General features: G+C 45.3%; 1 protein-coding gene across 2 annotated transcripts; it reads right to left on the bottom strand.

Moving 5' to 3' along the window:
* Positions 1-73: 73 nt before the first annotated feature.
* LOC106611200 (serine/threonine-protein kinase D1) lies at positions 74-27,474 on the bottom strand. 2 transcript variants are annotated; one of them, XM_014211165.3, is made up of 18 exons: positions 27,336-27,474; positions 20,553-20,684; positions 15,818-15,981; positions 15,149-15,172; positions 14,694-14,898; positions 13,828-13,905; positions 13,201-13,393; positions 12,639-12,762; positions 12,168-12,245; positions 11,435-11,723; positions 10,991-11,043; positions 8,751-8,823; positions 8,337-8,443; positions 7,910-8,071; positions 7,136-7,234; positions 5,777-6,044; positions 3,946-4,031; positions 74-1,321 (listed from the first exon to the last, which is right to left on the bottom strand). In XM_014211165.3, exons 1-18 carry the CDS (start codon positions 27,448-27,450, stop codon positions 1,076-1,078), a joined length of 2,496 nt encoding a protein of 831 aa, XP_014066640.2. In that variant the 5' UTR covers positions 27,451-27,474; the 3' UTR covers positions 74-1,075. The 2 variants fall into 2 exon arrangements, with proteins under 2 accessions (XP_014066640.2, XP_082811861.1); XM_082955735.1 differs by lacking the exon at positions 15,149-15,172.
* Positions 27,475-27,594: the final 120 nt, after the last annotated feature.

Raw genomic sequence — 27,594 nt, forward strand, 5'->3', positions numbered from 1 at the left:
GAGGCATTGGGGTGTATATGTAAAGCAAACTCACAAATCATGTAATAAATCCATGGTATTAAACACTTACATATCAGCTTTGAAATATATTTATTTAAATGTGTAGCCAGAGAAAAGAATGTATTCCCTGTAGGCAAAAATGCATTAAAGGCTGGTTGCAATTGTGCAAAGAGCACAAACATACTGTACAGTAGCCACATACGCAACGTTCAGCATCACATCATGAACACATTTCAACACTATACACTAGAAAAGCAGCTAGCTCTTGATGAGAACAAATGCTTACAGGTATTCTACATTCACTGTTTCTCTGTATCCAGGCCTCAGGATTTGTCTCCATACTCTTGAAGCCTACAGAGGCCGCTCTCTTTCTCCCTCTCTGTCTTTGTCTTTCCACCATTTCTGGCTATACTGGTTTTCTGTGAATTCTTACCATGTCATCATATAAAGGTACATTCAAGAGTGAAATAAAACGTTAGTAATAATAGTATCCTTTCTCACTCTTAATACCACTAAGGTTAGTCCTGAGCTGTCTCGTTGGGTTGCACCCAATCACAGTGAAACACATCTCATTTTGGTTTTGACTAAATCGTTTAGCTGGCTTTTTGGGGGGGATTGTTTGCTGCTGTTGACTTAACATACAGTACACTTGGATGATCCTTCACACCCAGAGTTTTACAGTATAAGAAATTAGATTGTCTTTCATTAGGCAGGTAGGCAATACACCTGATTGACTCATATACAGACAATTAGAAATGGGATTAATTGTTAGTTAGGCAGTTAGTTTAAAGGCAGGGTTTGGATATCGAGCCCCTAGCTGCTGGCTGGGAGTGGAGGGCTCAGTCAGTCAGTGAGTCAGTTGTGCTGTGGTGTGTTGTGTTGTGGAGGGAGTGAGACGGCTCTTAAGGGGGCAGAGGCAGCAGTGTTCAGTACTACAGCACGTTGACTCTAAAGGGGGCAGAGGCAGCAGTGTTCAGTACTACAGCACGTTGACTCTAAAGGGGGCAGAGGCAGCAGTGTTCAGTACTACAGCACGTTGACTCTAAAGGGGGCAGTAGCCCTGCATTTACAGTATTCACATCACGCTGACTCTGTCGCTGAGGGCCGCCATCGTGGCCGCCATGGTGTCCACCTCCTCCGACTCGGGGTCAGGCTCCACCCCCTCGCTGACATCGGCGTGTGGGTTGACCAGGTGGGCGGGGTACGTCAGGCCGTGCTGCTCAGCGTGGCGTTCCCAGCGGGTGTCATCGCTCTCATGCGTGACGTAGCGCTCATGCATCTTCCATTCTAGGCCACGTAAGTCCAGCCACATTTGGTAGTCCTGAGAAGGACATCATTAGCAGGGATACAGTAGTTAGCATTAGCCTACAGTTTCAATTGTTTTCTTTTGATTGTGTCACAAAAAATCATTTTGCAGGATTTTATGCGGCTGTTGGATGACAAACTCATGTCTCTCATCTCTCTTGCTGTAGGGCTTACCTGTATCCAGGAGTGTCTGAGAGACTTAGTGTAGCCAGGAGTGTCTGACAGACTTAGTGTAGCCAGGGGGGTCTGACAGACTTAGTGTAGCCAGGGGGGTCTGACAGACTTAGTGTAGCCAGGAGTGTCTGATAGACTTAGTGTAGCCAGGGGGGTCTGATAGACTTAGTGTAGCCAGGGGGGTCTGACAGACTTAGTGTAGCCAGGGGGGTCTGACAGACTTAGTGTAGCCATGGATGGCTGACAGACTTAGTGTAGCCAGGAGTGTCTGATAGACTTAGTGTAGCCAGGAGTGTCTGACAGACTTAGTGTAGCCAGGAGTGTCTGAGAGACTTAGTGTAGCCAGGAGTGTCTGACAGACTTAGTGTAGCCAGGGGGGTCTGACAGACTTAGTGTAGCCAGGGGGGTCTGACAGACTTAGTGTAGCCAGGGGGGTCTGACAGACTTAGTGTAGCCAGGGGGGTCTGACAGACTTAGTGTAGCCATAGATGGCTGACAGACTGACAGACTTAGTGTAGCCAGGGGGGTCTGACAGACTTAGTGTAGCCATAGATGGCTGACATCGCAGTGCTAGCTGTGCCACTAGAGATTCTGGGTTTGAGTCCAGGCTTTGTCGTAGCCGGCCGCGACCGGGAGACCCATGGGACGGCGCACAATTGGCCCAGCGTCATCTGGGTTAGGGGAGGGTTTGGCCGGCAGGGATGTCCTCGTCCCATCGTACACTAGCGACTCCTGTAGCGGGCCGGGCGCAGTGCACGCTGACACGATCGCCATGAGCACGGTGTTTCCTCCGACACATTGGTGCTTCTGGGTTAAGTGGGCATTGTGTCAAGAAGCAGTGCGGCTTATTGCTGTGAGGAGACAAGACTGTAACTACCAATTGGATCCCATGAAATTTAGGAGAAAAACGGGATAAAAAAATAAAAATGAAAAAATAATATAAAATACTTACTGTAGCCATGGATGGCTGACAGACTTATCCAAATACAATAAGTCTTCTTACTCCTTTGTGATATGTACAGTACCTCTTTTTATCTGTTACATTGTCTGTTAAATCTCTAATTTAAAGAAGTTTTCCCCCCCACGTTGTAGACATACTGTACTATTAAAGGCCCAGTGCACTGCTTTTGTGATTTTTTAAAAACTATATGTATTACTGTTTACCATCATTTCTAACTTGAGTCTGATGATTATCTGAACAAAACAGATAATCTGATAATACTTGTGGAATATAAAAATACTTGCTTGATATTCAATACCAGTCAAAGGTTTGGACACACCTACTCATTCAAGGGTTTTTCTTTATTTGTATTATTTTCTACATTGTAGAATAATAGTGAATACATCAAAATTATGAAATAACACATATGGAATCATGTAGTAACCAATCATTCCTTATAAGTAGTGAGTGGATACATTTTCATACTGGTCCCCCATGGGTATCAAACCCACAACCCTAGCATTGTAAGTGGCACACCATACCAACTGAGCCACATTCTCACATCACATCATCACAAATCACTTATGTCTCAATGTACTCAATTACTGCATTGTGCATTGTTTTTCATCGTGGTGATAGAAAGTCTGCAGGTACAAACCTAGATAACCAGCCTATGTACAATACAGTAACGCACATTTACATTAAGTGGTTTGTAAGGATGGTAATTTAATATTGCACAAAAAGTGATGTTATTTGATCAAGAAAACAATTTAATTTGATGTGGATGTTTTGTGTCATTGCCCATAACTTTGCACCTTTTGATGTAAATCTTTGAGGAAAGGGTTTAGTTCTTTCTGGATTCCATTAGAGTGACAATAGCAGAGAAAGGGGCATGGCAACTACTCTTACAATATCACCTATTGAATCCTGCAAGATACTGTTCTTAATTATACAACTAAGTGGAGATGCAGATTTTTTTTGTTTTGCATGCACTACAGACGTCTATATCAGGGGAGGCTGCTGAGGGGAGGACGGCTCATAATAATTGCTGAAACTGGAAATGGAATGGCATTAAACACATGGAAACTATATGTTTGATGTATTTGATACCATTCCACTCATTCCACTTCAGCCATTGCCACGAGCCTGTCCTCCCCAATTAAGGTCCACCAACCTCCTGTGGTCTATATCAGTCCGATAATACTACTAAAGGCCCAGTGCACGACTTTTTAAATTTTTTATATAAATATATATTTTTATTCATATATTTTTTAAATTGTAATTTTTCAGGGGGTGCTGCAGCACCCATACTTTCCGCAGCTATGGAAGGGTAGCTTATCTGTAGCCAGGGATGGCTGCAAGACGGCCCGAAAATGTAATTATTTTTTAAACTAATTTGTGATATATGCAGTATGGAGAGTATGCAGTAGGGAGAGCTTACCTGTAGCCAGGATGGCTGAGAGACTTGTTTCTATATCTGTAATGATTTATGTCAAATATCTAGTTTAGTCCAGAGTAAGGCTTACCTGTAGCCAGGCATGGCTTAGCGACTTGTCCACGCTGTAGCGCTTCCTCATCTTGACTTGCAGCAAGTTATTAATGAGGTCAATTGCTGGAACAACAAAGCAGGCCGTCAGAGGATAACTCATGGTGGGAAACCTAGAGGATTTGGTGCAGGCCCCTTTCAGAGCCATGCAAGGGCTAATGAGCAAAGCCAACATCATGTTAAGATTATTTCAGGGGTCATGGTTCTCTGAGTCCCAGTTGGGATTCTTGACCTTTAGGCCACTCCTCTATAGTACCAGGGATCGCTTGGCATTATGCACATGAATAGGCTGCAACAAGAATTGGTTCTCTCTCTCACACACTCTCTCTCTCCCCCCCCTCTGTCTATTCCTCCCTCTCTCTCAAGCACACACACACTCTCCCTCTGTTGCTTTCTCTTCCCTCTGTCTCTCTCTCGCACACACACACACACACACACACACACACACACACACACACACACACACACACACACACACACACACACACACACACACACACACACACACACACACACACACACACACACACACACACACACTCACACACTCCTTCTGTTGCTTTCTCTTCCCTTTCTCTCTCTCTCTCTCTCTCTCTCTCTCACACACACACAAACACACACAGACTTTCTTTCCTTCCTTTTCCATCTCTTGGACAATGACGCATGCCATCCGCTCAATTCAATAGCAGCATAGTTGTTGGGGCCAGGATTTGTGTTGTAGGCTTTCATAGTCGTTTTGTGAGCCATGGAGCACTAGAGGTGAGAACAATTGTGATAAGAGAGGTTCCTATGCTAGACAGGCCCTAACACGAATCAATTATATAAAATCTGCAGACTCCCTCAGATAAACATAAAACTGACTCACTGACTTCGTAAATGTATGGCGTGTATTCATTTTTTATTTATTTATCATTCGTCTCTGTGTTTCATAATGAATGTATCTCACCGGAGAAAGCATCTGAGTGAGCGAAACAGCGCCCCTCTGTTTCTGTATGTGTATGACATCTATCTGATTCTGTCTGGTCATAAAGAGTATGACATTGTTGCGCCCATACCATTCAATGCAAGGGAAGCAAGCGAGCATTTGGCCTCCATTGACAAAAAAGTATAAAATAATAGCCAATCAGCTTTGAGCTAAACTGAGCAAGCACAATAGTGAATGGTCCTGGCACACCAAAATAAAGTGTCAAGGGAAGCCAGTTTGGATTTTGCTTCACTCCTATCACATCGCATAAAAAGAAATATGTCATTGACAGAAACAACTTAAATTGTTGCATCTAGTTGTGTTGGTGTCCTCCGGTGGCTAGCTAGCTAGCTAAAATTGTCCCTTTCCTAAATTAGCCATGGATGGAGATAGGGATTTGGGCTTGTGGTTTTACTTAATTCTCCGTACTGGCCAATGATTATAATGCCGATTCTAATCCAAACATAAATTCATACATTGTGCCCCTGGACTGAGAGGACGAAAGTTCAATATGTAGCTAGATGTTGAAGGCTAATGTTAACTAGAGCAAACAGCGCAATTATCACAACACATAGGTTGTAATATGGCTTTTCTTTCTGGCTTGGGTTCTTCAGTGATTTTACCCACACACCGCTACTAAATCAGATGATCATAAAAGGCATTCTGACCGTGTAGCAAACATTCACTATATGATTACAAAATCGAACAGAGACTCAGGAAGAGGCTATTCTAGTCTGATTTTCAGAGTAATGATGTATCATTCCAACACAACTATATCAAATGTTATTTTACAGTAATGCAGTTATCACAGTAATGCATGAGTCATTGCTGCTCGACAGACACCCACCTTCCTGGGACACCTTCTTCCAGGGGTTGGGTGGGTACATGAAGGCAGCATTCTGGATCTGGTCATGAATGTCCTCGTCCTCGTTGAAGGGGAAGGTGCCGCTGAGGCTGACGTAGATGATGACCCCCACAGACCACATGTCCAGGGAGCGGTTGTAGCCTTTATTCCTCAGGACCTCAGGGGCCAGGTAGGCCGGAGTGCCCACCACTGACCGACGGAAAGACTTCTCTCCAATGATGCGGGCAAAGCCAAAGTCGCACAGCTTCACCTGAGACACAGATAGGGTGTCTCAAATTACACTAGATTCCCCAGTATGTTGGGAATATCAGTGATGTTTGAGACACGGTCATGTGTGGTAGTGAATATTGCACTGCCACAGTTCCAAGTCTCGTGTTCACTTGAACATGAGAAAGTGTGGTGGTAATCAAGGGTTTCATACTAGAGTAACTGGACTAAGACTTGTTAGAGAAGGCTAATTTGTATTTTTTATTTTACCTTTATTTAACTAGGCAAATCAGTTAAGAACAAATTCTTATTTTCAATGACGGCCTAGGAACAGTGGGTTAACTGCCTTGTTCAGGGGCAGAACGACAGATTTGTACCTTGTCAGCTCTGGCATTCGAACTTGCAACCTTTTGGTTACTAGTCCAACGCTCTAATACATAACATACTGTATGTTCGCCATCCAAACAGTTGGTTCCACAGACATAATAATAATCAGCTGGCAAGGATTACCCAAAAGGCCAGTTAACGTTATCACACTGTCTGTTCGACATGGACATGATATGGTCTACAGACGATTTATTGTAGCTACAGAATTCTACCAAAATAGACTTTGGCAAGACTGCAGAGTGGTCAGTTCTCAGCACTATAATGATGCCAGTGATGTTGCCAGAGGATGTCAGTTCTCAGCACTATAATGACGCCAGTGATGTTGCCAGAGGATGTCAGTTCTCAGCACTATAATGATGCCAGTGATGTTGCCAGAGCATATTTGGGGAAATGAAATACAGATATATAAGAACGGACTCTCCTTCTTCCCTTTCAGAAAATATTTGTTGTAAATAACACAAATGCAATTTGTTTAACACCCATCTGATGCCTGGCCATGCCTAAAACAGTGACTCATAGTACAGTACAGAGCAGTACAGGGCTATGGCTATGGAGAGAAGGGCAGCATAATTGGGAGTGCATCATTAAAATTAAGAGACATAGAACATTGTAGAGACACTGAGCATGCAGTTTCCCTAATCATCCACATTATCTTAGAGTAGACTGATAGATGAATGTCTGTTTATGTCTGTGAAATTGATGTTTCTGTTTTGGCTTGTTTGGAGGCTGAGCTGGATGTTTGCTTACTTGTGGAAAAGCATCTGCAGACGCCAGTAAGACGTTCTCTGGTTTGAGGTCACAGTGGACGATATTCTTGAAGTGGAGATGACGAAGAGCCTGAAGAATCTGAAAAATATGTGAAATTAATGATTTGTCCACGGTGAATGATTACTTTAATTAGGGATGATTAAAACATTTAATATAATCTGGTCATTTGCATTTATATACTGTCAAACATTACTGCAATGAGCTAAATCAGGTTCACACTGACTGTTTCTTGGTAGTTTTAAACAAATCTACTTTGAAACAAAAGCATACACCTCACACACATGGTTATGGGCTTAAAAAAATAAGACACCTGTACCATGTCAGATATAGAGTTGAAATCTATTACATTGAGAGTTTGCATCCCAGTATTACACTTTATATTACACTTTATATATATATAGTCTGAAATATAACAAAAATGTAATCATGTTTATTAATTATGAAATGATGAAAGACATGAATAACATTCCCGCCATGAGGCCACTAGGTCATTTGACTACAGCAAAGAGCTACTTGAAATAAATAAATACATTGCATATCATAGTGAAAAGTGCAACAACACATGATTAAACAAATATTATGATATCAGAAAAATACATTAAAAAAATACATACCTGTAAGCCACTTACTTCACTGACTGTGTTTCTATACAGTATACAGTATGTGAGTGTCACAGTAAAAGCAGGTGTGTGGCACTGCTACAGCACATCCATCCATTGTCTTTGAGCGACAACGCTTGTCAGCCAGGGTTACCTGTGAGACGAAGAACTTGGTGATGCGTTCAGGCAGCCTCCCCTTCTCACTGGACAGGATCATCTCCAGCATGTCTCCGTGGAGCTTCTCCATGACAACGAAGACGCGCTCCGGCGTCTCAAACATGCACTCCAGGTTCACTACCCCAGGGTGGTGCAGGTTCTAGGAAGTAAAAACAGAAACACAGAAGCCTTTTAAAGGAAGCAGGCAGAGAGCTCGACAGGCTCTCCAAACACCCACTGTGTTGTCATGATAATAACTTCATTATTTACCTACCGAGACAATATCTCTATTTTTGTCTTTACATCTGTTGTTTTTCCTCTCATGTGTTCATCATAACGTGCGCCTGGCAACATCTGAGAAAAAGCTTCTAATAGTGTGTGTGTTTCATAGGAGCACACAGGACCACGCATGCTGGTGTGTTTACCTGAAGGATGGCGACCTCATTGCGTAGCTGGCTCTCCTGCTTGGTGGGGAAGCGTAACTTGTCGATGATCTTAATTGCTACATCCCGGCCAGTTTTTCGGTGCTTTCCTGTAGTATGGAGACATTATATTATGGAGAAATCAAAGGCAGGTTACAGGTTTATACAGGTTTTACTTCTCAGAATGAATGATTATCTCAAATACTTTTCCAAAAGATTAAAATTGATCTGATGACCCCCTTTTAACAATGTACTGCATTATTTCACAATATAATAAACACCTCCTTGGTCATGCAAATATTTTTCTGGCATGAGATCAGGAGAGAATTGTTATAAAAGGCTGTGTCCCTCGTGCAATCAAGTTAACACTTTTTTTTCCCAGGTTATCAGTGTGACAAGGAGGTACAAATGCATCACCTCCATAAACAATCCCAAATTGGCCCGATCCAAGGACTTCATCCGGGAATATCTGATACACTGAGCTGATATCCTGTAGGTGTGAAAATCCAGTCAATGGGTTTAAATGTGTATACTGTCACAAATATTTAGTTTTTGGTTTGTCTACAACCATTTTTATCTCTTCTCACATGACAACTTAATACCCACTAATCTCATACACGACTGGAAGAGTTGCCCAGAAATATAATTATAACCAGTGGTACTGTGACTAATTATCGAGAGTAGCTATGGCAACTGCTCGGCTGAGTGGGTAATCAAAATAATCTCCATTTGAGCTACTTAGAAGATGATGTCACCTCAGAAATCGAACCACGCATTCAGCTTTTTTCTTTATGTTGAAGTTTGGACAGTCCCAGCCACTGTCATGTCTAGTTTAGTGGATCCATGTCTGTGGAATGTTAAGTTGTCTACTGTCTTTTGTCTATTATTTTTTTGAAATCCTACAAAATCTAAAAAATAATCTAACCATGCAAGAGGAGCAGACATGACCCGCAATATATTGTTACTGCATTATTATATATAATATACACTGCTCAAAAAATAAAGGGAACACTTAAACAACACAATGTAACTCCAAGTCAATCACACTTCTATGAAATCAAACTGTCGACTTAGGAAGCAACACTGATTGACAATAAATTCCACATGTTGTTGTGCAAATGGAATAGACAACAGGTGGAAATTATAGGCAATTAGCAAGACACCCCCAATAAAGGAGTGGTTCTGCAGGTGGGGACCACAGACCACTTCTCAGTTCATATACTTCCTGGCTGATGTTTTGGTCACTTTTGAATGCTGGCGGTGCTTTCACTCTAGTGGTAGCATGAGACGGAGTCTACAACCCACACAAGTGGCTCAGGTAGTGCAGCTCATCCAGGATGGCACATCAATGCGAGCTGTGGCAAGAAGGTTTGCTGTGTCTGTCAGCGTAGTGTCCAGAGCATGGAGGCGCTACCAGGAGACAGGCCAGTACATCAGGAGACGTGGAGGAGGCCGTAGGAGGGCAACAACCCAGCAGCAGGACCGCTACCTCCGCCTTTGTGCAAGGAGGAGCAGGAGGAGCACTGCCAGAGCCCTGTAAAATGACCTCCAGCAGGCCACAAATTTGCATGTGTCTGCTCAAACGGTCAGAAACAGACTCCATGAGGGTGGTATGAGGGCCCGACGTCCACAGGTGGGGTTTGTGCTTACAGCCCAACACCGTGCAGGATGTTTGGCATTTGCCAGAGAACACCAAGATTGGCAAATTCGCCACTGGCGCCCTGTGCTCTTCACAGATGAAAGCAGGTTCACACTGAGCACGTGACAGACGTGACAGAGTCTGGAGACGCCGTGGAGAACGTTCTGCTGCCTGCAACATCCTCCAGCATGACCGGTTTGGCGGTGGGTCAGTCATGGTGTGGGGTGGCATTTCTTTGGGGGGCCGCACAGCCCTCCATGTGCTCGCCAGAGGTAACCTGACTGCCATTAGATACCGAGATGAGATCCTCAGACCCCTTGTGAGACCATATGCTGGTGCGGTTGGCCCTGGGTTCCTCCTAATGCAAGACAATGCTAGACCTCATGTGGCTGGAGTGTGTCAGCAGTTCCTGCAAGAGGAAGGCATTGATGCTATGGACTGGCCCGCCCGTTCCCCAGACCTGAATCCAATTGAGCACATCTGGGACATCATGTCTCGCTCCATCCACCAACGCCACGTTGCACCACAGACTGTCCAGGAGTTGGCGGATGCTTTAGTCCAGGTCTGGGAGGAGATCCCTCAGGAGACCATCCGCCACCTCATCAGGAGCATGCCCAGGCGTTGTAGGGAGGTCATACAGGCACGTGGAGGCCACACACACTACTGAGCCTCATTTTGACTTGTTTTTAGGACATTACATCAAAGTTGGATCAGCCTGTAGTGTGGTTTTCCACTTTAATTTTGAGTGTGACTCCAAATCCAGACCTCCATGAGTTGATAAAATGGATTTCCATTGATTATTTTTGTGTGATTTTGTTGTCAGCACATTCAACTATGTAAAGAAAAAAGTATTTAATAAGATTATTTCTTTCATTCAGATCTAGGATGTGTTGTTTAAGTGTTCCCTTTATTTTTTTGAGCAGTATAGATATATTATGACCAATATTATAGTCACTAAATCTGAAAATAAAAATATACCCAAAGTCGTTCAAATAACGTGAGTCCAAATCCTACTTACCACGTTCTCTTGAATCTGGCAGTTGGACACTGAAATACTGATGGAAACATCCTCTGTTGGTGTAAGGGAAATGTTAAGAGTATTCCATAAGAGTTAAGAGTATTCCATAAGAGTTAAGAGTATTCCATAAGAGTTAATAGTCTTCCATACTATAACCTTGAGAGTGTTCCTTCCTAGTGCTGAGTAGGGTTACAAAATTCTAGTAACTTTCCCCAAATTCCCAGAAATCCTGGTTGGAGGCTTTAGGATTTCCTGCCTATTCCCCTCCTGATTCCAGGAATCTTCCAAGCAGGATTTCTGGAAATCCTGGGATTTTTGGGAACGTTACCAGAATTTTGCAACCCTAGTGCTGAGTAAAACAAGGTTGCTTCAATTCAATTACATTCATTTCTATAAGAGTCAATCTATGCCACCATCTATCCAATTAACTTTGCCTATACTTACTGTGGCCACTGTGACGTGACCCGTGTGACAGTCCTTTAGAGATGGCGGGCATAAGGGCATGCTGGATGGCCATCTCCCACATCCTGGCCACATCCGGCCCGACCCCGCTGACCAGCATACTGCTGTGGGCTGACATGCTCCCCGGGCCCTCCGGCCTCGCAAGGTTCTCCCCTACATAGTAGACCAAGCTGCCCGTGGCGATCTCAAAGCAGTGGGCGTTGGAGCCCTCAGACAGCAGGTTGAAGGTCTTGGCTGGGTCCAGAGACAACACCTCTGACAACGGAATTTCCTGCCACATAGCAGAAGTAGTATTACTCTTTGCTGTTTGGGGACTAGGCCAGGTTACTGTCAAGTGCTTTGTGACAACAGCTGTTGTACAAAGTGCTTTATGAAATACATTTGATTGATTGTTGTAGTAGCAGTCGTTTTACAGTGGTTAGAGCACTTGCATTTTAATATAAACATGATATTTCAATCTGATCAATGTCTGATCAATGTCTTGGTCCAGGCTGCTTATTTCTTGCTACAAATTACATGATATCTTACTAAGTCTTTATATGAAAAAGTGATTGCAGCCTGCTTATCTATACGGGGTACAGTGTAAAACTGCATGTTTACCTCGTCTTATTCAAACTCTAAATTACAGTAAATTATTTTGCATTAACTTCAGTTCCTAGATTTCATTCACCACTCACCCATAATAATCTATATAACATCTCAATTGATTTCTTACCTTGTAGTATTTGCTGCCTGTGTCATTCTGGAAAAGCGTGATGCATTTACTGTCCAGCCTCCAGTAGTGTCTTTTCCTCTGAAGTGGAAACAGATAGAGAGCCTTGCACACACTGGGGCAACATAACATATTTTCCTGGTGCGTTCCACCTCTTGGCAATGGGGGTTTCCATCTACTCATAAAGCATCTATTATGCCATAGGTCAGTGCCCATAGCAGATTTGACTAAATAAAAACAACATTTAACATTAAAAGACAAGCATTTACAAAATAACTTACACAAAACACACAAAACATTACAAAAAAACACAGAAAAGATGATGAAGTCTATAAAATGGCAGAACATCAGTGTTGCAAATTTTCAGTACGTTTTCCAAAATGTGCAGGTTTTCCAGAAATCATGTAATTTTGCCATTCTACAGCAGATTGATTAGTTGGTGTGATAAAAATACATGAATATAATCAGACTTACCAGAGTGTCTTTGCTGCTGAAGTGCACTAGCCAACCTTCCTTCATGATATTGCTACTTTTCCTCTTGGTGTTTTTGACTGACTGGACCACTCGCATCAGCGGGATGTTGTTGCTAGTAGATGGGCTTTGGAATAAAGGGAGTCAAACATAAAAACTCTGGCAGTGTGAATGCTTTTCTTCTCAACTTCAGGACTCAGTTAGGGTTATGGATTGGGTCAGGGTTGAGCTGAGGTGTGGACATGAAGTTAGGGTTAGGTTAGAACGGGGACGTGGATATGAAACTATGGTTAGGGTTGGGGTTGAGGCTAAGGTTAGGGTTGAACTGGAATGTGGACATGAAGCTAGGGCTAGGGTTGTGGTTAAGGCTAAGGGTTGAACTGGAATGTGGACATGAAGCTAGGGCTAGGGTTATGGGTAGGGAAAGGGTTGAGCCAGGGTACATTGCTTCATTCTAAGCAGTATGCTAGAATGGATATTTTAACAGGACCTATGACTACTGTACATATCTACAGCCATAGCCATTGGGGGTCCCCCTGTCCTAGTCCCAGGCCCAGTCAATCACCTTATAGCCCTGTTGCAGTCGTCCTCTGGGTCATGGAGGTCTCCCATTTCCCCATGGCCAGCCTCCAGCAGGCCCGAGTCAGGCACTATGGCCTCCTCCATGTCATCTCTCAGACCACTGTTCATGTCACTGTCGTGGTCGTCACAACCCTCCCCCATCCCCACATCAGACTCCGCCCCTGAGCTCAGCAGATCTGGAGGAGGAGGAGGAGGAGGAGGAGCAACAGGTGGAAACACACAAGGTGTAGGCAAAGAGAATAGTAGAAAATTAAGTATGCCAGAAAACCCCTGTTTTTTTTTAAGAAGAAAGAAGGAATGAAAAGCGGAAAATACAAAGAATATCAGAGCGGTAGTGTGGGAGAGATTTTAAAATAAAACAGCGACATCATTTCACATTCATAATTCTGTTGATATTTCAAGGAATATTCTGGTACTTCCAAGAATTCAGCTGGTGTCCTATATATGATTCTCGTTCTACAGTCTCTCATAACTGAAGTAAATGTTGCAGAACTGAAAGAAAAATATCTCAATCCTGTGACATTTCTTGGAAACTATATGAGATGGACCACCACTTACTAGGAAAAATCTGCCACACTTAAAGCAAATGACTATCTGAAGTGAAACTTGCCTTCATTTTTAGACACTTCTCCAAGGCAGTTGTTTGGCACTTTGGGCGCACATCGTTTATGACAGTTGAATTTGCAATCTGTAACCGTGAGAGAGAAACAGAGAGAGTGAGAGAGAGTGTGTAAGATGGGAGGGAGAAAGATAGAGAAAGGAGATAGAGAGAGAGAGAGAAAGATGGCCTATCCATATGAAACCTGTCTAATAGCACTGTGACTACAAACAGACCCTTATCTGTCTGCTAGAGTACCAAATGAACTGTCTCACACGCGATACTATCACACTCTGTTCTGCTGAATATATAAAGTACAACTCTATTAAAGTGATAATGCCCGAGAAGCCGGTGTTTGGAGGATATACTATTGGAACGGGTGTTGTTAACCGTTCCAATATATCCTCCAAACACCAGCGTTGAGGGCGTTATCACTTGTATACAATGGGTTACCAACATATTCAAATAATGATTGACATATTCTTGTGTACACTGTAGTAACCATAGAGTTACAGTACATCTGTGAATTATATGATGTCTATGGTAGTCACAACACTGTTTCTGCATTTGCAATTAACCATGTAATTATAAAGTTACAGGGCTATCTATTAATCAGGCCACAATAGTTATTTAAGATGTCACAAATAAAGCTTGAGGTAGAAACAACTGCCATCTGTTAGCTTTGCCAACTCTGTGACAACAGAGTCTTGAGATTTCCAAAAATAATACCACCTGAAAATACTGAGCTGGCGAAAGCCCACAGGTGAGTCACACATTATTGCAGTATGTACTGTGTGACTCACTATCATCCCCACCTCCTCCGCTAACCACTGGCAACCTCCCTCATTATCTCAAGTTCCTCTGAACCCCTATGGTACCTTTGCATTGCAGGCCTTGACGGAACAGGCCCTTGAGTAGCTTCTTGCAGTGCTGGCAGACGGTGGGGCGTGTGTAGGAGTGGATGACGAGGGTGTGAGGCACCTTAACTTTGGACAGGAGGATTTTGTCTAACTCTATAGGCCGGCCGATGTAGGAAGAGGACCTTCTCTCTCTGCCAGAAAAGAAGTCTGTCTGTGACTTCTGCTGTGGAGGATAGCAGGGTAGACTAGTTAGTGTTGCCCTGATGCCCCATTCAGAGCAAGGCACATGGTAGGTAACAGATGACAAGCAACAACAACCTAAGCTAAAATTATATTATTCCATCTCCTTTCTTTTCCTTATTTGTCTTATTTTGGCATATGACACAAAGAAACAGGGAAAGACCCATGTGCTTCTGGTGATAATAGGCGTATTGATACTGCAATACGTGAGGGCAGGGTATTGGGGTACCTACCTCCATGCCGGGACTGACAGGAGACTGAGCATGCAGCGAGGAGAGAACAGGGACACACACAGGGAGGAGGTGAAGAGAGAGATCAGAGTTAAACCATAACAATATTCACACACATGACTGACTGCTGCTGGAGTAAAGACCTGCTCCAACAGAATTCATCATGAACACAACCAGCCACAAAGGCTGGTTTATATTAGGAACATGCTTCTCATCATAATTCAACAATTTGCCATTAGAGAGGTTGGGAATGTGTAGGGCATGTACTGTAGTAATCTATGGTGTGTGTGCGTGTGTGTGTGCCTGGGTCCGTGCGTGCGTCCATGCCTGTGTGAGCATGCACATGTGTGTGTAGCTCTTCATGATGACCCACAGTAACCAGGGTAAACTCACCAGTAACCAGGGGTAAACTCACCTGTAACCAGGGGTAAACTCACCAGTAACCAGGGGTAAACTCACCAGTAACCTGGGTAGACTCACCAGTAACCAGAGGTAAACTCACCAGTAATCAGGGTAAACTCATCAGTAACCAGGGGTAAACTCACCAGTAACCAGGGGTAAACTCACCAGTAACCTGGGTAAACTCACCAGTAACCAGGATAAACTCACCAGTAATCAGGGTAAACTCACCAGTAACCAGGTTAAACTCACCAGTAACCAGGTTAAACTCACCAGTAAGGCCTCGTCGGAGGTGAAAGGCGAAGGCTCATTGGACCGTGTGGTGGTCAGTGTGGTCAAGCCGGTCAGAGAGACATTGGACAACCTCCGCTTGCGGATACCACTGCAGTTATTTGGGATTTTAAAGGCACAGCGCTTGTGATAGTTCAGACCACAACCTTCAGAGGAGAGAAGGAGACGGTTTCAGAGCAAAGGTGAGTTCACGTGTAACGTGGTCATTTCTATACTTGCATCAAACTGGTGAGAGACTGTCTTTATGGAACTACACTGAACAAAAATATAAATGGAACATGTAAACTGTTGGTCCCATGTTTCATGAACTGAAATAAAAGATCCCATAAATGTTCCATACACACAGAAAGCTTATTTCTCTAAAATGTGGTGCACAAATTTCTTTACATTCCTGTTAGTGAGCATTTCTCCTTTGCCAAGGTAATCCATCCATCTGACAGGTGTGGCATATCAAGAAGCTGATTAAACAGCATGATCATTACACAAGTGCACCTTGTGTTGGGGACAATAAAAGGCCACTCACAAAACACATTGCCATAGATGTCTCAGGTTTTGAGGGAGAGTGCAATTGGCATGCTGACTGCTGGAATGCCCACCAGAGCTGTTGCCAGATAATTGAATGTTCATTTATCTTCTATTAGCCAGCTCCAACAATGTTTTAGAGAATTTGGCAGTACATTCAACCGGCCTCAAAACTGCAGACCACGTGTAACCACACCAGCCCAGGACCCACACATCCGGCTTCTTCACCTGCGGGATCATCTGAGACCAACCACCCAGACAGCTGGTGAATCTGTGGGTTTGCACAACCAAAGAATTTCTGCATAAACTGTCAGAAACAGTCTCAGGGAATCTCATCTGCATTCTCGTCGTCCTTAGGGTCTTGACCTGACTGCAGTTTGACGTCATAACCGACTTCAGTGGGCAAATGCTCACCTTCAATGGCCACTGGTACGCTGGAGAAGTGTGCTCTTCATGGATGAATCCCGGTTTCAACCGTACCGAGCAGATGGCAGACAGCACGTATGGCATCATGTGGGCGAGCGGTTTGCTGATGTCAACGTTGTGAACAGAGTGCCCCATGGTGGCGGTGGGGTTTTGCTACGGACAACGAACATAAACTATAGACAACAAACACAATGCATTTTATTGATGGCAATTTGAATGCATAGAGATACCCTGACGAGATCCTGAGGCCCATTGTCGTGCCATTCATCTGCCACCAACACCTCATGTTTCAGCATGATAATGCATGGCCCCATGTCGCAAGGATCTGTACACAATTCCTGTAAGCTGAAAATGCCCCAGTTCTTCCACGGCCTGCATACTCACCAGACATGTCACGCATTGAACATGTTTGGGTATGCTCTGGATTGACGTGTATGACAGCTTGTTCCCACCAATATCCAGAAACTTCGCACAGCCATTGAAGATGAGTGGAACAACATTCCTCAGGCCACAATCAACAGCCTGATCAACTTTATGTGGAAGAGAGGTGTCGCGCTGCATGTGGCAAATGGTGGTCACACCAGAAACTGACTGGTTTTCTGATCCATGCCACTACTTTTTTTTAAGGTACTGTATCTGTGACCAACAGTGAAATCCATAGATTTGGGCTTAATGAATTTATTTCTGTCACGCCCTGACCATAGAGAGCCCTTGGTTCTCTATAGTATAGTAGGTCAAGGCGTGACTGGGGGTGTTCTATGTTGTTTATTTGTTGTTTATTTCTATGTTGGTGTGCTTGGTATGGTTCCCAATCAGAGGCAGCTGTTTAGCGTTGTCTCTGATTGGGGATCATATTTAGGCAGCCATTTCCCCACTGTGTTTTGTGGGATCTTGTTTTTATGTAGGTGCCTGTTTGCACTTCACTGTCTTTACCTTTCGTTTGATCATTTATTGTTTTTGTATTTTGCTGAAGTTTCACGTTATAATAAAGATGTGGAACGCTACTCACGCTGCGCCTTGGTCCAATCATTCCGACGAACGTGACAGAAGATCCCACCACAACAGGACCAAGCAGTGTGCCCAGGAGGAGATGGCATCCTGGACTTACGAGGAGATCGAGGAGAGAATATCCTGGACTTGGGAGGAAATCTTGGCAAGAAACGAAAGCCTGCCGTGGAAGCAGACGCAAGGTGAGAAGGGAGGACAGCGACGACGTCGGGGTTCGCGGCCACATAGAAAGCACAAAAAACAGGCCGAAAATATTTTTTTGAGGGGGGGGCACCAAGGGGTGGTTGGCGGAGCCGAGGAGTGAACCAGAGCCAGTCTGGGAGAAGAGGGAGAAACTGTAGGAGAGTGAACGGAGAGAATCAGAGACCGTCAGTGAGTTGAGGGAGAATTTGGAGGAGAGAGAAATGAGAGTTATTGAATTGATGGAGGATGTACGACATTTGCCCTAAGGAGCGTGTTATCGGTTTAATGCCACCTGAGTCAGCTTTCCGTACTCGTCCTGAGGAGCGTGCTATCAGTCTGGTGAAAGTTGTGCCGGCTCCATGCACCAGGTCTCCAGTACGCCTTCCCTGTACGTCCTGTGCTAGCTCTCCACACTTGCCTTGAGGAGCTTGTCATTTGTCCAGTGCCATGTGTGCCGGTTCTATGCACCAGGTCTCCAGTGCGCCTCCACAGCCCAGTACGTCCTGTGCCAGCCCCTCGCACTTGCCATGCGAGGTGTGTCATTGAACCGGTACCATTGATGCCGGTTCTACACACCAGGTCTCCAGTGCGCCTCCACAGCCCAGTACGTCCTGTGCCAGCTCGTGTGTCATCGAACCGGTACCATTGATGCCGGTTCTACACACCAGGTCTCCAGTACGTCTCCACAGCCCAGTACGTCCTGTGCCAGCTCCACGCACCAGGCCTCCAGTGCGCCTCCCCAGTCCGGTACATCCTGTGCCGGCCCCACGCATCAGGCCTCCAATGCGCCTTCCCAGTCCAGAGCTTCCGGCGACGGTCCCCAGTCCAGAGCTTCCGGTGACAGTCCCCAGTCCAGAGCTTCCGGCAATGGTCCCCAGTCCAGAGCTTCCAGCAACGGTTTCCAGTCCAGAGCTTCCGGCAACGGTTCCCAGTCTGGAACCTCCTGAGACGGTCCACAGTCCGGTACCTCCTGAGACGGTCCACAGTCCGGAACCTCCTGAGACGGTCCACAACCCGGAACCTCCTGAGACGGTCCACAGCCCGGAACCTCCTGAGACGGTCCACAACCCGGAACCTGCAGCGACGGTCAACGGTCCGGAACCCTCAGCGAGGGTCAACGGTCCGGAGCTTCCAAACACGGTGTCCAGCTCCATGGCAGGAGCTCTCCTCTGAGCTGATGCCCAGTCCAGACATGGCGTCCAGTCCCGCTCCATGGCAGGAGCCTTCCTCTGCACCGATGTTCAGTTCAAACACGGCGTCCAGTCCAGCTCCATGGCAGGAGCCCTCCTCGGCGCCAATGTCCAGACACGGCATCCAGTCCCGCTCCATGGCAGGAGTCTTCCACTGCACCGATGTCCAGGCCAGGGCTGGTGTCCAGTCCCGCTCCATGGCAGGAGCCTTCCTCGGCATCGAGATCCAGTCCAGGCACAGTGTTCAGCCTGGGTCCATGGCTGGATCCGCGGGATGAGCGGTTTCTTCGGCCCGCACCAGAGCCGCCCCCGATGCTGGCGGATCCGCGGGATGAGCGGGTACTTCGTTCCGCACCAGAGCCGCCACGACACTAATCACCCCCCCACCCTCCCTATTTGGTTTCAGGTTTTGCGGCCGGAGTCCGCACCTTTGGGGGGGGTACTGTCACGCCCTGACCATAGAAAGCCCTTGGTTCTCTATGGTATAGTAGGTCAGGGTGTGACTGGGGGTGTTCTATGTTTATTTCTATGTTGGTGTGCTTGGTATGGTTCCCAATCAGAGGCAGTTGTTTAGCGTTGTCTCTGATTGGGGATCATATTTAAGCAGCCATTTCCCCACTGTGTTTTGTGGGATCTTGTTTTTGTGTAGGTGCCTGTTTGCACTTCCCTGTCTTCACGTTTCGTTTGATCATTTATTGTTTTTGTATTTTGCTGAAGTTTCACGTTATAATAAAGATGTGGAACGCTACTCACGCTGCGCCTTGGTCCAATCATTACGACGAACGTGACAGAAGATCAATTGATTGATTTCCTTATATGAACTGTAATATATTTTTGTTCAGTATAAGTAGGAATCATCTAATGGAACAAGTCATTCATGGATTGTTGAAACTTTGTCTTTGGGAAACTTTCCTTCATGAGCTTGCCACCATTTCAGTCAGACACCACATGATGTAATACTTTTATACATGTTAGGCTATTCTGTATACCTTCATCCCCTCTATGCACTACCTTTCCAACCCTTTTCCAACTGTCTCTTCAGCCTGACAGATGACAAATTGTTTTCTTCTTCCCAACACTCTTCAAGCAGGGACTTTGCTGCTCATCGTGGACCCTGAAGAGACCTCTTCAGACTAGAGAACACCTGAGTGGCCTGTATCCAATGTACCCTGATAATATCCTCTCTTAGAAAGTTACGTAATGGTGTCAGAGTGGCTGGAACCTAATTACATTTGTTGAAATAGGCCCACGGTTGTGTCCAAAATTGTACCCTATTCCCTACAAAGTGCACTACTTCTGACCAGAGCTCTGGTCAAAAGTAGTGCACTATATGGGGAATAGGGTGCCACTTGAGACGCAGTCCAGAGCTCCTTCTATACAGTACCTACCTTCACACTTGAGACCCTGTCTCACCAGGCCCCACAGCATCTCTCCACAGTGGTCACAGAAGGCAGGGGACCGGTAGGAGTGGACAAACAAGCCATGGGGACGGATCTGGAAGTCCTCCACTGTGGCAGAGGCTAGAACAGGACAACGACAACAACAACAATAGTCAATGGTTCAATTCCAACATTTTCCTAACACTCCTAGATTTAAACAGTACTCAAGAACTGAGTTGTATTCTGTGAATAGTGATATAGTAGTCGTGTAGTGGGACCGTGTTTTCAATGGATGTACAATTAAAAATGAATGGCCATTCCCTGGTACATGTTGAGGTAACCAAGGATTTTTGCTGCATATGAAGTTGTGATTTTCTGATTGGCTGGTGCAGTTAGGCTGCATTGGGCCAATGGGATAGAGTGGAGAGCACAGCAGGAGAGTAGATTGCCTCATCAAACACACATATCTCCCCACCAACATGCTTGTCTCAGCACGCTCAAGTAGAATACATTCTGATTAGCCATTCTGCTGGATAAACTGCTTCAATTTATTCAAATTATTGTTTTGCCTTTTGTTTAAAGGCCAATATATGTTTGGAAGTTTAACAACATGTAAACTGTCATTACATGCTTCAGAAAATAATTGTGTGTATGTGAATGTGGAGTCTAGGTAGACTTAATCTAAATATGTTTATTTGCATTTTCAAATGTGTTCCTATGTCAAATGAGTAGTTCTAGTGGCTTGCTTAGTACAGCATACTACAAGAAAACAAACTTTACTGCGGTGGTAAAGACAGCTCACATGATACACAGTGTATCTACATTCCAGTATGGTACAGTATTGATCATTTGACTCTTCCACAATGGCAAAAAGTGTTACAGTGTGTCGCAATTCAGTGTACAAACAGGGCAGAAAGCATTTTCATAGGACAGAGTTCAAGTTGAGTTCTTCCTCTCTTCCATATTTATGTTTACAGTATGGTGTACACACCCCTGCTTGCATCCAGTAGCATCCTGCGCCAACGTAACAAATGTACTCTGTTCACACCCTCATGCTGATGACAGAAAAAGTGTTTTTAGCATCCTATCCACCTTCACACTAATTAAGTTGCTCTAGAAGTTGAAAAGATCAAATGAGGAAACACAAATTGTGAGATTTTTGACAGTGTCACGACTTCCGCCGAAGTCGTTCCCTCTCCTTGTTCGGGCGGTGTTCGGCGGTCGACGTCACCGACCTTCTAGCCATCACTGATCCATTTTTCATTTTCCATTGGTTTTGTCTTGTCTTCCTTCACACCTGGTTCCAATCCCATCAATTACATGTTGTGTATTTAACCATCTGTTTCCCCTCATGTCCTTGTCGGAGATTGTTTATTGTAAGTGTATGTGTGCGTCGGGTTATGTCACCCATTGATTTTTATTATTATGGTTTCCGGTGGGTTTTTTTTGTAATAAACTGCGCTGTTGGAAACACAGTTATTGCTCTCCTGCGTCTGACTTCTCTGCCGCCAGTTAAACACCCCTTACAGAATCTCCGACCGTACTATGGAGTCAGCAGGAAATGGTGCCCCGGTCATAGGAGTGGAGGAGCGCGTCCAGGAGCATGCAGCAATACTACACCATCTTGGCACCACCATGGACCACGTTGTCCAGACAATGGACCGCTGGGAGAGACAGGGAGTTCTTCCAGCGCCTCCACCAGCACTGCCGGGATCTCCCCTGAGCGCCCCTTTCCCGCCTGAACCCAGTGGGATTCATCTCTCCTTGCCCCAGGAGTACGGCGGGAGGGCTGCGAACTGCCAGGGGTTCCTGTTACAATTAGACCTCTACCTGGCCACCGCCCACCCAGCTCCATCGGGTCGTGACAGGGTGTCCGCCCTCGTCTCGTGCCTCAACGGGAAAGCCCTGGAGTGGGCCAACACAGTGTGGAGAGAGGGAGATGCGGCATTGGACCAGTTTGAGGAGTTCACCCGCCGTTTCCGGGCAGTCTTCGACCACCCACCCGAGGGCAGAGTGGTGGGTGAACTCCTCTACCATCTGAGGCAGGAGACGAGGAGCATCCAGGAGTTCGCCCTGGAGTTTAGGACCCTGGCTGCCGGCGCGGGAAGGAACAACAGGGCCCTGATCGACCATTACTGCTGCAGTCTGCGCGAGGATGTCGGTCGGGAGCTGGCCTGCAGAGACACCACCCTCATGTTCAACCAGCTGGTGGACCTGTCCATCCAGCTGGACAACCTGCTGGCTACTTGCGGACGTCCAGATCGGGGTCTGTTGGTTCCATCCTCCCGCACCCCCTCTCCGATACCCATGGAGCTGGGAGGGGCGGTGCACAGGGAGACCGGAGGGGGTTTCCGCTCGTGCACCATCTGTGGCCGCAGAGGTCACACTGCCGGTCGGTGCCGGGTTGGTTCCTCTGGGGATCGAGGCAGCAGGCAGGGCGCTCTGGCGTCACCCCAGGTGAGCCGGCACCATTCTCACCCAAAGCCCTCTGTTGCACATATGTTTGTGTCTGTCACTTTTCCTGAGTTTTCCCCACATTCCCAGCATAAGGCGCTCGTAGATTCAGGCGCGGCTGGGAATTTCATTGATAGAGCGTTAGCTCATAGTTTAGGGACCCCCATTGTGCCCGTGGATGTGCCCTTCCCCGTTCACGCCTTAGATAGTCGACCATTAGGGTCAGGGTTGATTAGGGAGATCACCATGCCTTCCGCCGAAGTCGGTCCCTCTCCTTGTTCGGGCGGTGTTCGGCTGTCGATGTCACCGACCTTCTAGCCATCACTGATCCATTTTTCATTTTCCATTGGTTTTGTCTTGTCTTCCTTCACACCTGGTTCCAATCCCATCAATTACATGTTGTGTATTTAACCATCTGTTTCCCCTCATGTCCTTGTCGGAGATTGTTTATTGTAAGTGTATGTGTGCGTCGGGTTATGTCACCCATTGATTTTTATTATTATGGTTTCCGGTGGGGTTTTTTTGTAATAAACTGCGCTGTTGGAAACACAGTTATTTCTCTCCTGCGTCTGACTTCTCTGCCGCCAGTTAAACACCCTTACAGACAGAAAGACTGACTGGTGAAAACAACTTTCTGGGATGCACTGTAACATACCGTAATGTTAATTTACCAACCATAAGCATTTTTATTTGTCCTTGTACGTAGTAGATTTAACCAAAGTGATCATCTGTGAAGGGAATTAATTATATAATTGATGAGTTCAATGGAGCTCAAGTGTACTGGCTCTGTCAAGTTGGGAAGCGTTTATAGCAGCTGCTCTATTTTAGCATGATCATACTCACACTGTCTTCCCTCATATACCTTCTAAGACTTATCAAGATTAAGGAACATAAGAAGGTTATAACTTGTTTTGATCTTTTATCTCAAATGTGAGTGCGAGCATTAACTGAATAAAGACAGTAGTACAAAAATAAATACCTGTGCAGTAAGACATACCAATGGGAACCTTTACAACACGTGACCCTAACATAACACAATAGCTAGACATTAGAATCAATGCAGTTCTCTGTTGTGATTCACTTTGCGCTGCCTGGCTGATGCTGAAACAGACACAGAAACACATGTCAACACACCAGTCAACAGAGGACACATTTTGTTCAGATCAGCCACCTTGGTGGAAATGATCACAATTAATAACCACAGACTGTCTCGTCTTCACTTCTTCTTTCTGACAGTTGTAAGGTTTTCCCTGTGTTTCTTTTACCGCGTGTGCTCACTGATCTCTCAGCTGTTGAGTGTGTCATTAAAAAGTGTCATAACAGATGTCGGGGAGCATGTCTATGAGAATCTGTGCATCTGGGCGTGTAAATCACCTGAGCCGTCTCCTTCCCAGTGAGGGGTGTAGCCACGGTAACAGAGGTGTCATTCTACCCCATGTCTCTCCTGTCGCTGTACCACAGACACAACTAAATGACCTGCCATACTGTAACACACAGAGGGGGAAGAGAAAGCCTGCCAAGTGTTTAGAAAAACACTTTACCAGTGTCAAGATTGATACTTGGATCACTTCCTACTCCTGAGCTAAGATAAGCCCACACCTGATTTCTCACCGGGTGAGGCATTTAAACTTTCCACAACAAGGGGAGCAGGTGGAGAGGGGCAGAACACTGCCAAAAACAAAGCAAACCCACTGATCACACACTGGTTGAATCAATGTTGTTTCCACGTCATTTCAATTAAATTGAACCAACGTGGAATATACGTCTGTGCCCAGTGGAGAGGGACGTCACTGGACACACATAGATGATTAACAATTTGTGTGACAACTTACTGTTTGTTATTTCCATAAACGCTTTATTATTTCAAAAGAGAGGGGCATCTGAGATAGAGCTTATTGTCTTTGGTAAATTTGCATATTGGGATAGCTCCAAATGTCTAGACCTTGACTTGTTCTGATTGGCAGCTAACCTTCTAGGGTTTTGATTATTATTTATTTAACTAGGCAAGTCAGTTAAGAACAAATTCTTACTTACAATGACGACCTACCCTGGCCAAACCCTACCCTGGCTATTAGCCAAGCGCACTGAATACACACAAGCTTATGTCATGTAAATTCATTTCATTGTAACATTATGTCCTCACTATTATCATTCTGTCTACTGATTAGTCCATTACGCTGGGTAACATTGTATCGCTCTCCTTCTTTTCAAGCTGCTATTATGGAGATGCTTTGTACTCTGTTCACAATCTGTATGAAGCTTGAACATGTTCTGCATTTTGAACACAACAAAAGGAACCTACCAATTTCTGCTGTTATTCAACCTCAAGGGTTCAAAGGAGAGTTCACCTCTCTTCCCTATGTCAAATGGTCTATTCCAGAGGCTACATAACTGACAGAAAAGAGAGCTGAATAGAACCAGTGAATGCAATAGGCCTATGTTCAATTGCAAATCAAATCAGATAAAATCCAATTTTATTGGTCACATACACATGGTTAGATGTTAATGTGAGTGTAGTGAAATGCTTGTGCTTCTAGTTCCAACAGTGCAGTAATATCTAACAAGTAATCTAACAATTCCCCAACAACTACCTACTACACACAAATCTAAAGGGGTGAATGAGAATATGTACATATAAATATATGGATGAGCGATGGCCAAGTGGCATAGGCAAGTTGAGGTAGATGGCATAAAATAGAGTATATACATGTGATATGAGTAATGTAAGATATGTAAACATTATTATAGTGGCATTGTTTAAAGTGACTAGTGATCAATGTATTAAAGTGTCCAGTGATTGGGTCTCAATGCAGGCAGCAGCCTCTCTGAGTTAGTGATTGCTGTTTAGCAGTCTGATGGCCTTGAGATAGAAGCTGTTTCTCAATCTCTCGGTCCCAGCTTTGATGCATCTGTACTGACCTCGCCTTCTGGATGATAGCGGTGTGAATAGGCACTGCCTCGGGTTGTTGTTGTCCTTGATGATCTTTTTGGCCTTCCTGTGACATCGGGTGCTGTAGGTGTCATGGAGGGCAGGTAGTTTGCCCCCGGTGATGCGTTGTGCAGACCTCACTACCCTCTGGAGAGCCTTACGGTTGAGGGCGGTGCAGTTGCCGTACCAGGCTGTGATACAGCCCGACGGGATGCTCTCGATTGTGCATCTGTAAAAGTTTGTCAGGGTTTTGGGTGACAAGCTAAATTTATTCAGCCTCCTGAGGTTGAAGAGGCGCTGTTGCGCCTTCTTCACCACACTGTCTGTGTGGGTGGACCATTTCAGTTTGTCTGTGATGTGTACGCCCAGGAACTTAAAACTTTCCACCTTCTCCACTGCTGTCCCATCGATGTGGATAGGGGGGTGCTCCCTCTGCAGTTTCCTGAAGTACACAATCATCTCCTTTGTTTTGTTGACGTTGAGTGAGAGGTTGTTTTCCTGACATCACACTCCGAGTGCCCTCACCTCCTCCCTGTAGGCTGTCTCGTCGTTGTTGGAGATCAAGACCACTACTGTTGTGTTGTCTGCAAACTTGATGATTGAGTTGAAGGCATGCATGGCCGTGCAGTCGTGGGTGAACAGGAAGTACAGGAGAGGGCTGAGCAGACACCCTTGTGGGGCCCCAGTGTTGAGGGTCAGCAAAGTGGAGATGTTGTTTCCTACCTTCACCACCTGGGTGCGGCCCGTCAGAAAGTCTAGGACCCAGTTGCACAGGGAGGGGTTGAGACCCAGGCCCTCCAGCTTGATGATGAGCTTGGAGGGTACTATGGTGCTGAGCTGTAGTCAATGAACAGCATTCTTACATATGTATTCTTTTTGTCCAGATGGGATAGGGCAGTGTGCAGTGTGATGGCGATAGTGTCATCTGTGGACCTGTTGGGGTGGTATGAAAACTGAAGTTGGTCTAGAGTGGCCGGTAAGGTGGCGGTGATATGATCTGCATTAATGATATGCGTTAATATACTGTGGACAAAGGTTAAATGAATGTAACCTATATGCAAAAACAACACAGGTGAACAGAACTCACCCTCAAACAGGAGCATGCTGCATACTCAAATCCAGAGGAACACTGTCTGCATGTTGAGAAGTTCCACTTTAAATGATGAAGATAAGGTTGTGCCATGCGTGACCTTCTAAGGAGGGATCATTTTCATTAGGGAAACCGTGCATCAGAAAACCAAAACAAATGTTTCCTATTGGTCAAGTTTGGGTAGTTCCTCCCTCTTTCAGTTTATTTTCTTCCGTTTTGGGCTAACGGACACAGCCCTATTCTAGTGTGTACTGTAGTCTTATCTGACAGGACCACCTCAACCAGGTAGTGTGTATTGTGTAGTGAGCACTGGTCTTACCTGACAGGACCACCTCAACCAGGTCTCCCTCTGTGATGTCTGTAGCACATTTCACCAGCTGGAGGATGTTCTCTGAGACCGGGTCGTGGCGGAACAGCAGGATCTTGTCATACATCCCATAGAAGCCACACTCAGGTAACTGTGTGGGAGAGACAAAAAGAGTAGCTGGCATTGGTTAACATTTGATAGGTTTCTTGTTTGGTTGACTAGAGTTCTGTTCAAACCCGATTTGTTGTTATATTGCTTGTTGACTTAGTGG

This window comes from Salmo salar, chromosome 09, assembly GCF_965601325.2.
Source record: "Salmo salar chromosome 09, fSalSal1, whole genome shotgun sequence".
NCBI lineage: Eukaryota > Metazoa > Chordata > Actinopteri > Salmoniformes > Salmonidae > Salmo > Salmo salar.

Excerpts from the sequence above, each read along its gene's own strand:
- LOC106611200 (XM_014211165.3), bottom strand. The coding sequence starts at position 27,450 with ATGTATGACAAGATCCTGCTGTTCCGCCACGACCCGGTCTCAGAGAAC. Across the intron at positions 20,685-27,335 it reads GGTTGAGGTGGTCCTGTCAG|CCTCTGCCACAGTGGAGGAC; the intron begins GTAAGACCAGTG and ends GTCCTGTTCTAG. Across the intron at positions 15,173-15,817 it reads CCTCCGACGAGGCCTTACTG|TCTCCTGTCAGTCCCGGCAT; the intron begins GTGAGTTTAACC and ends CTGCATGCTCAG.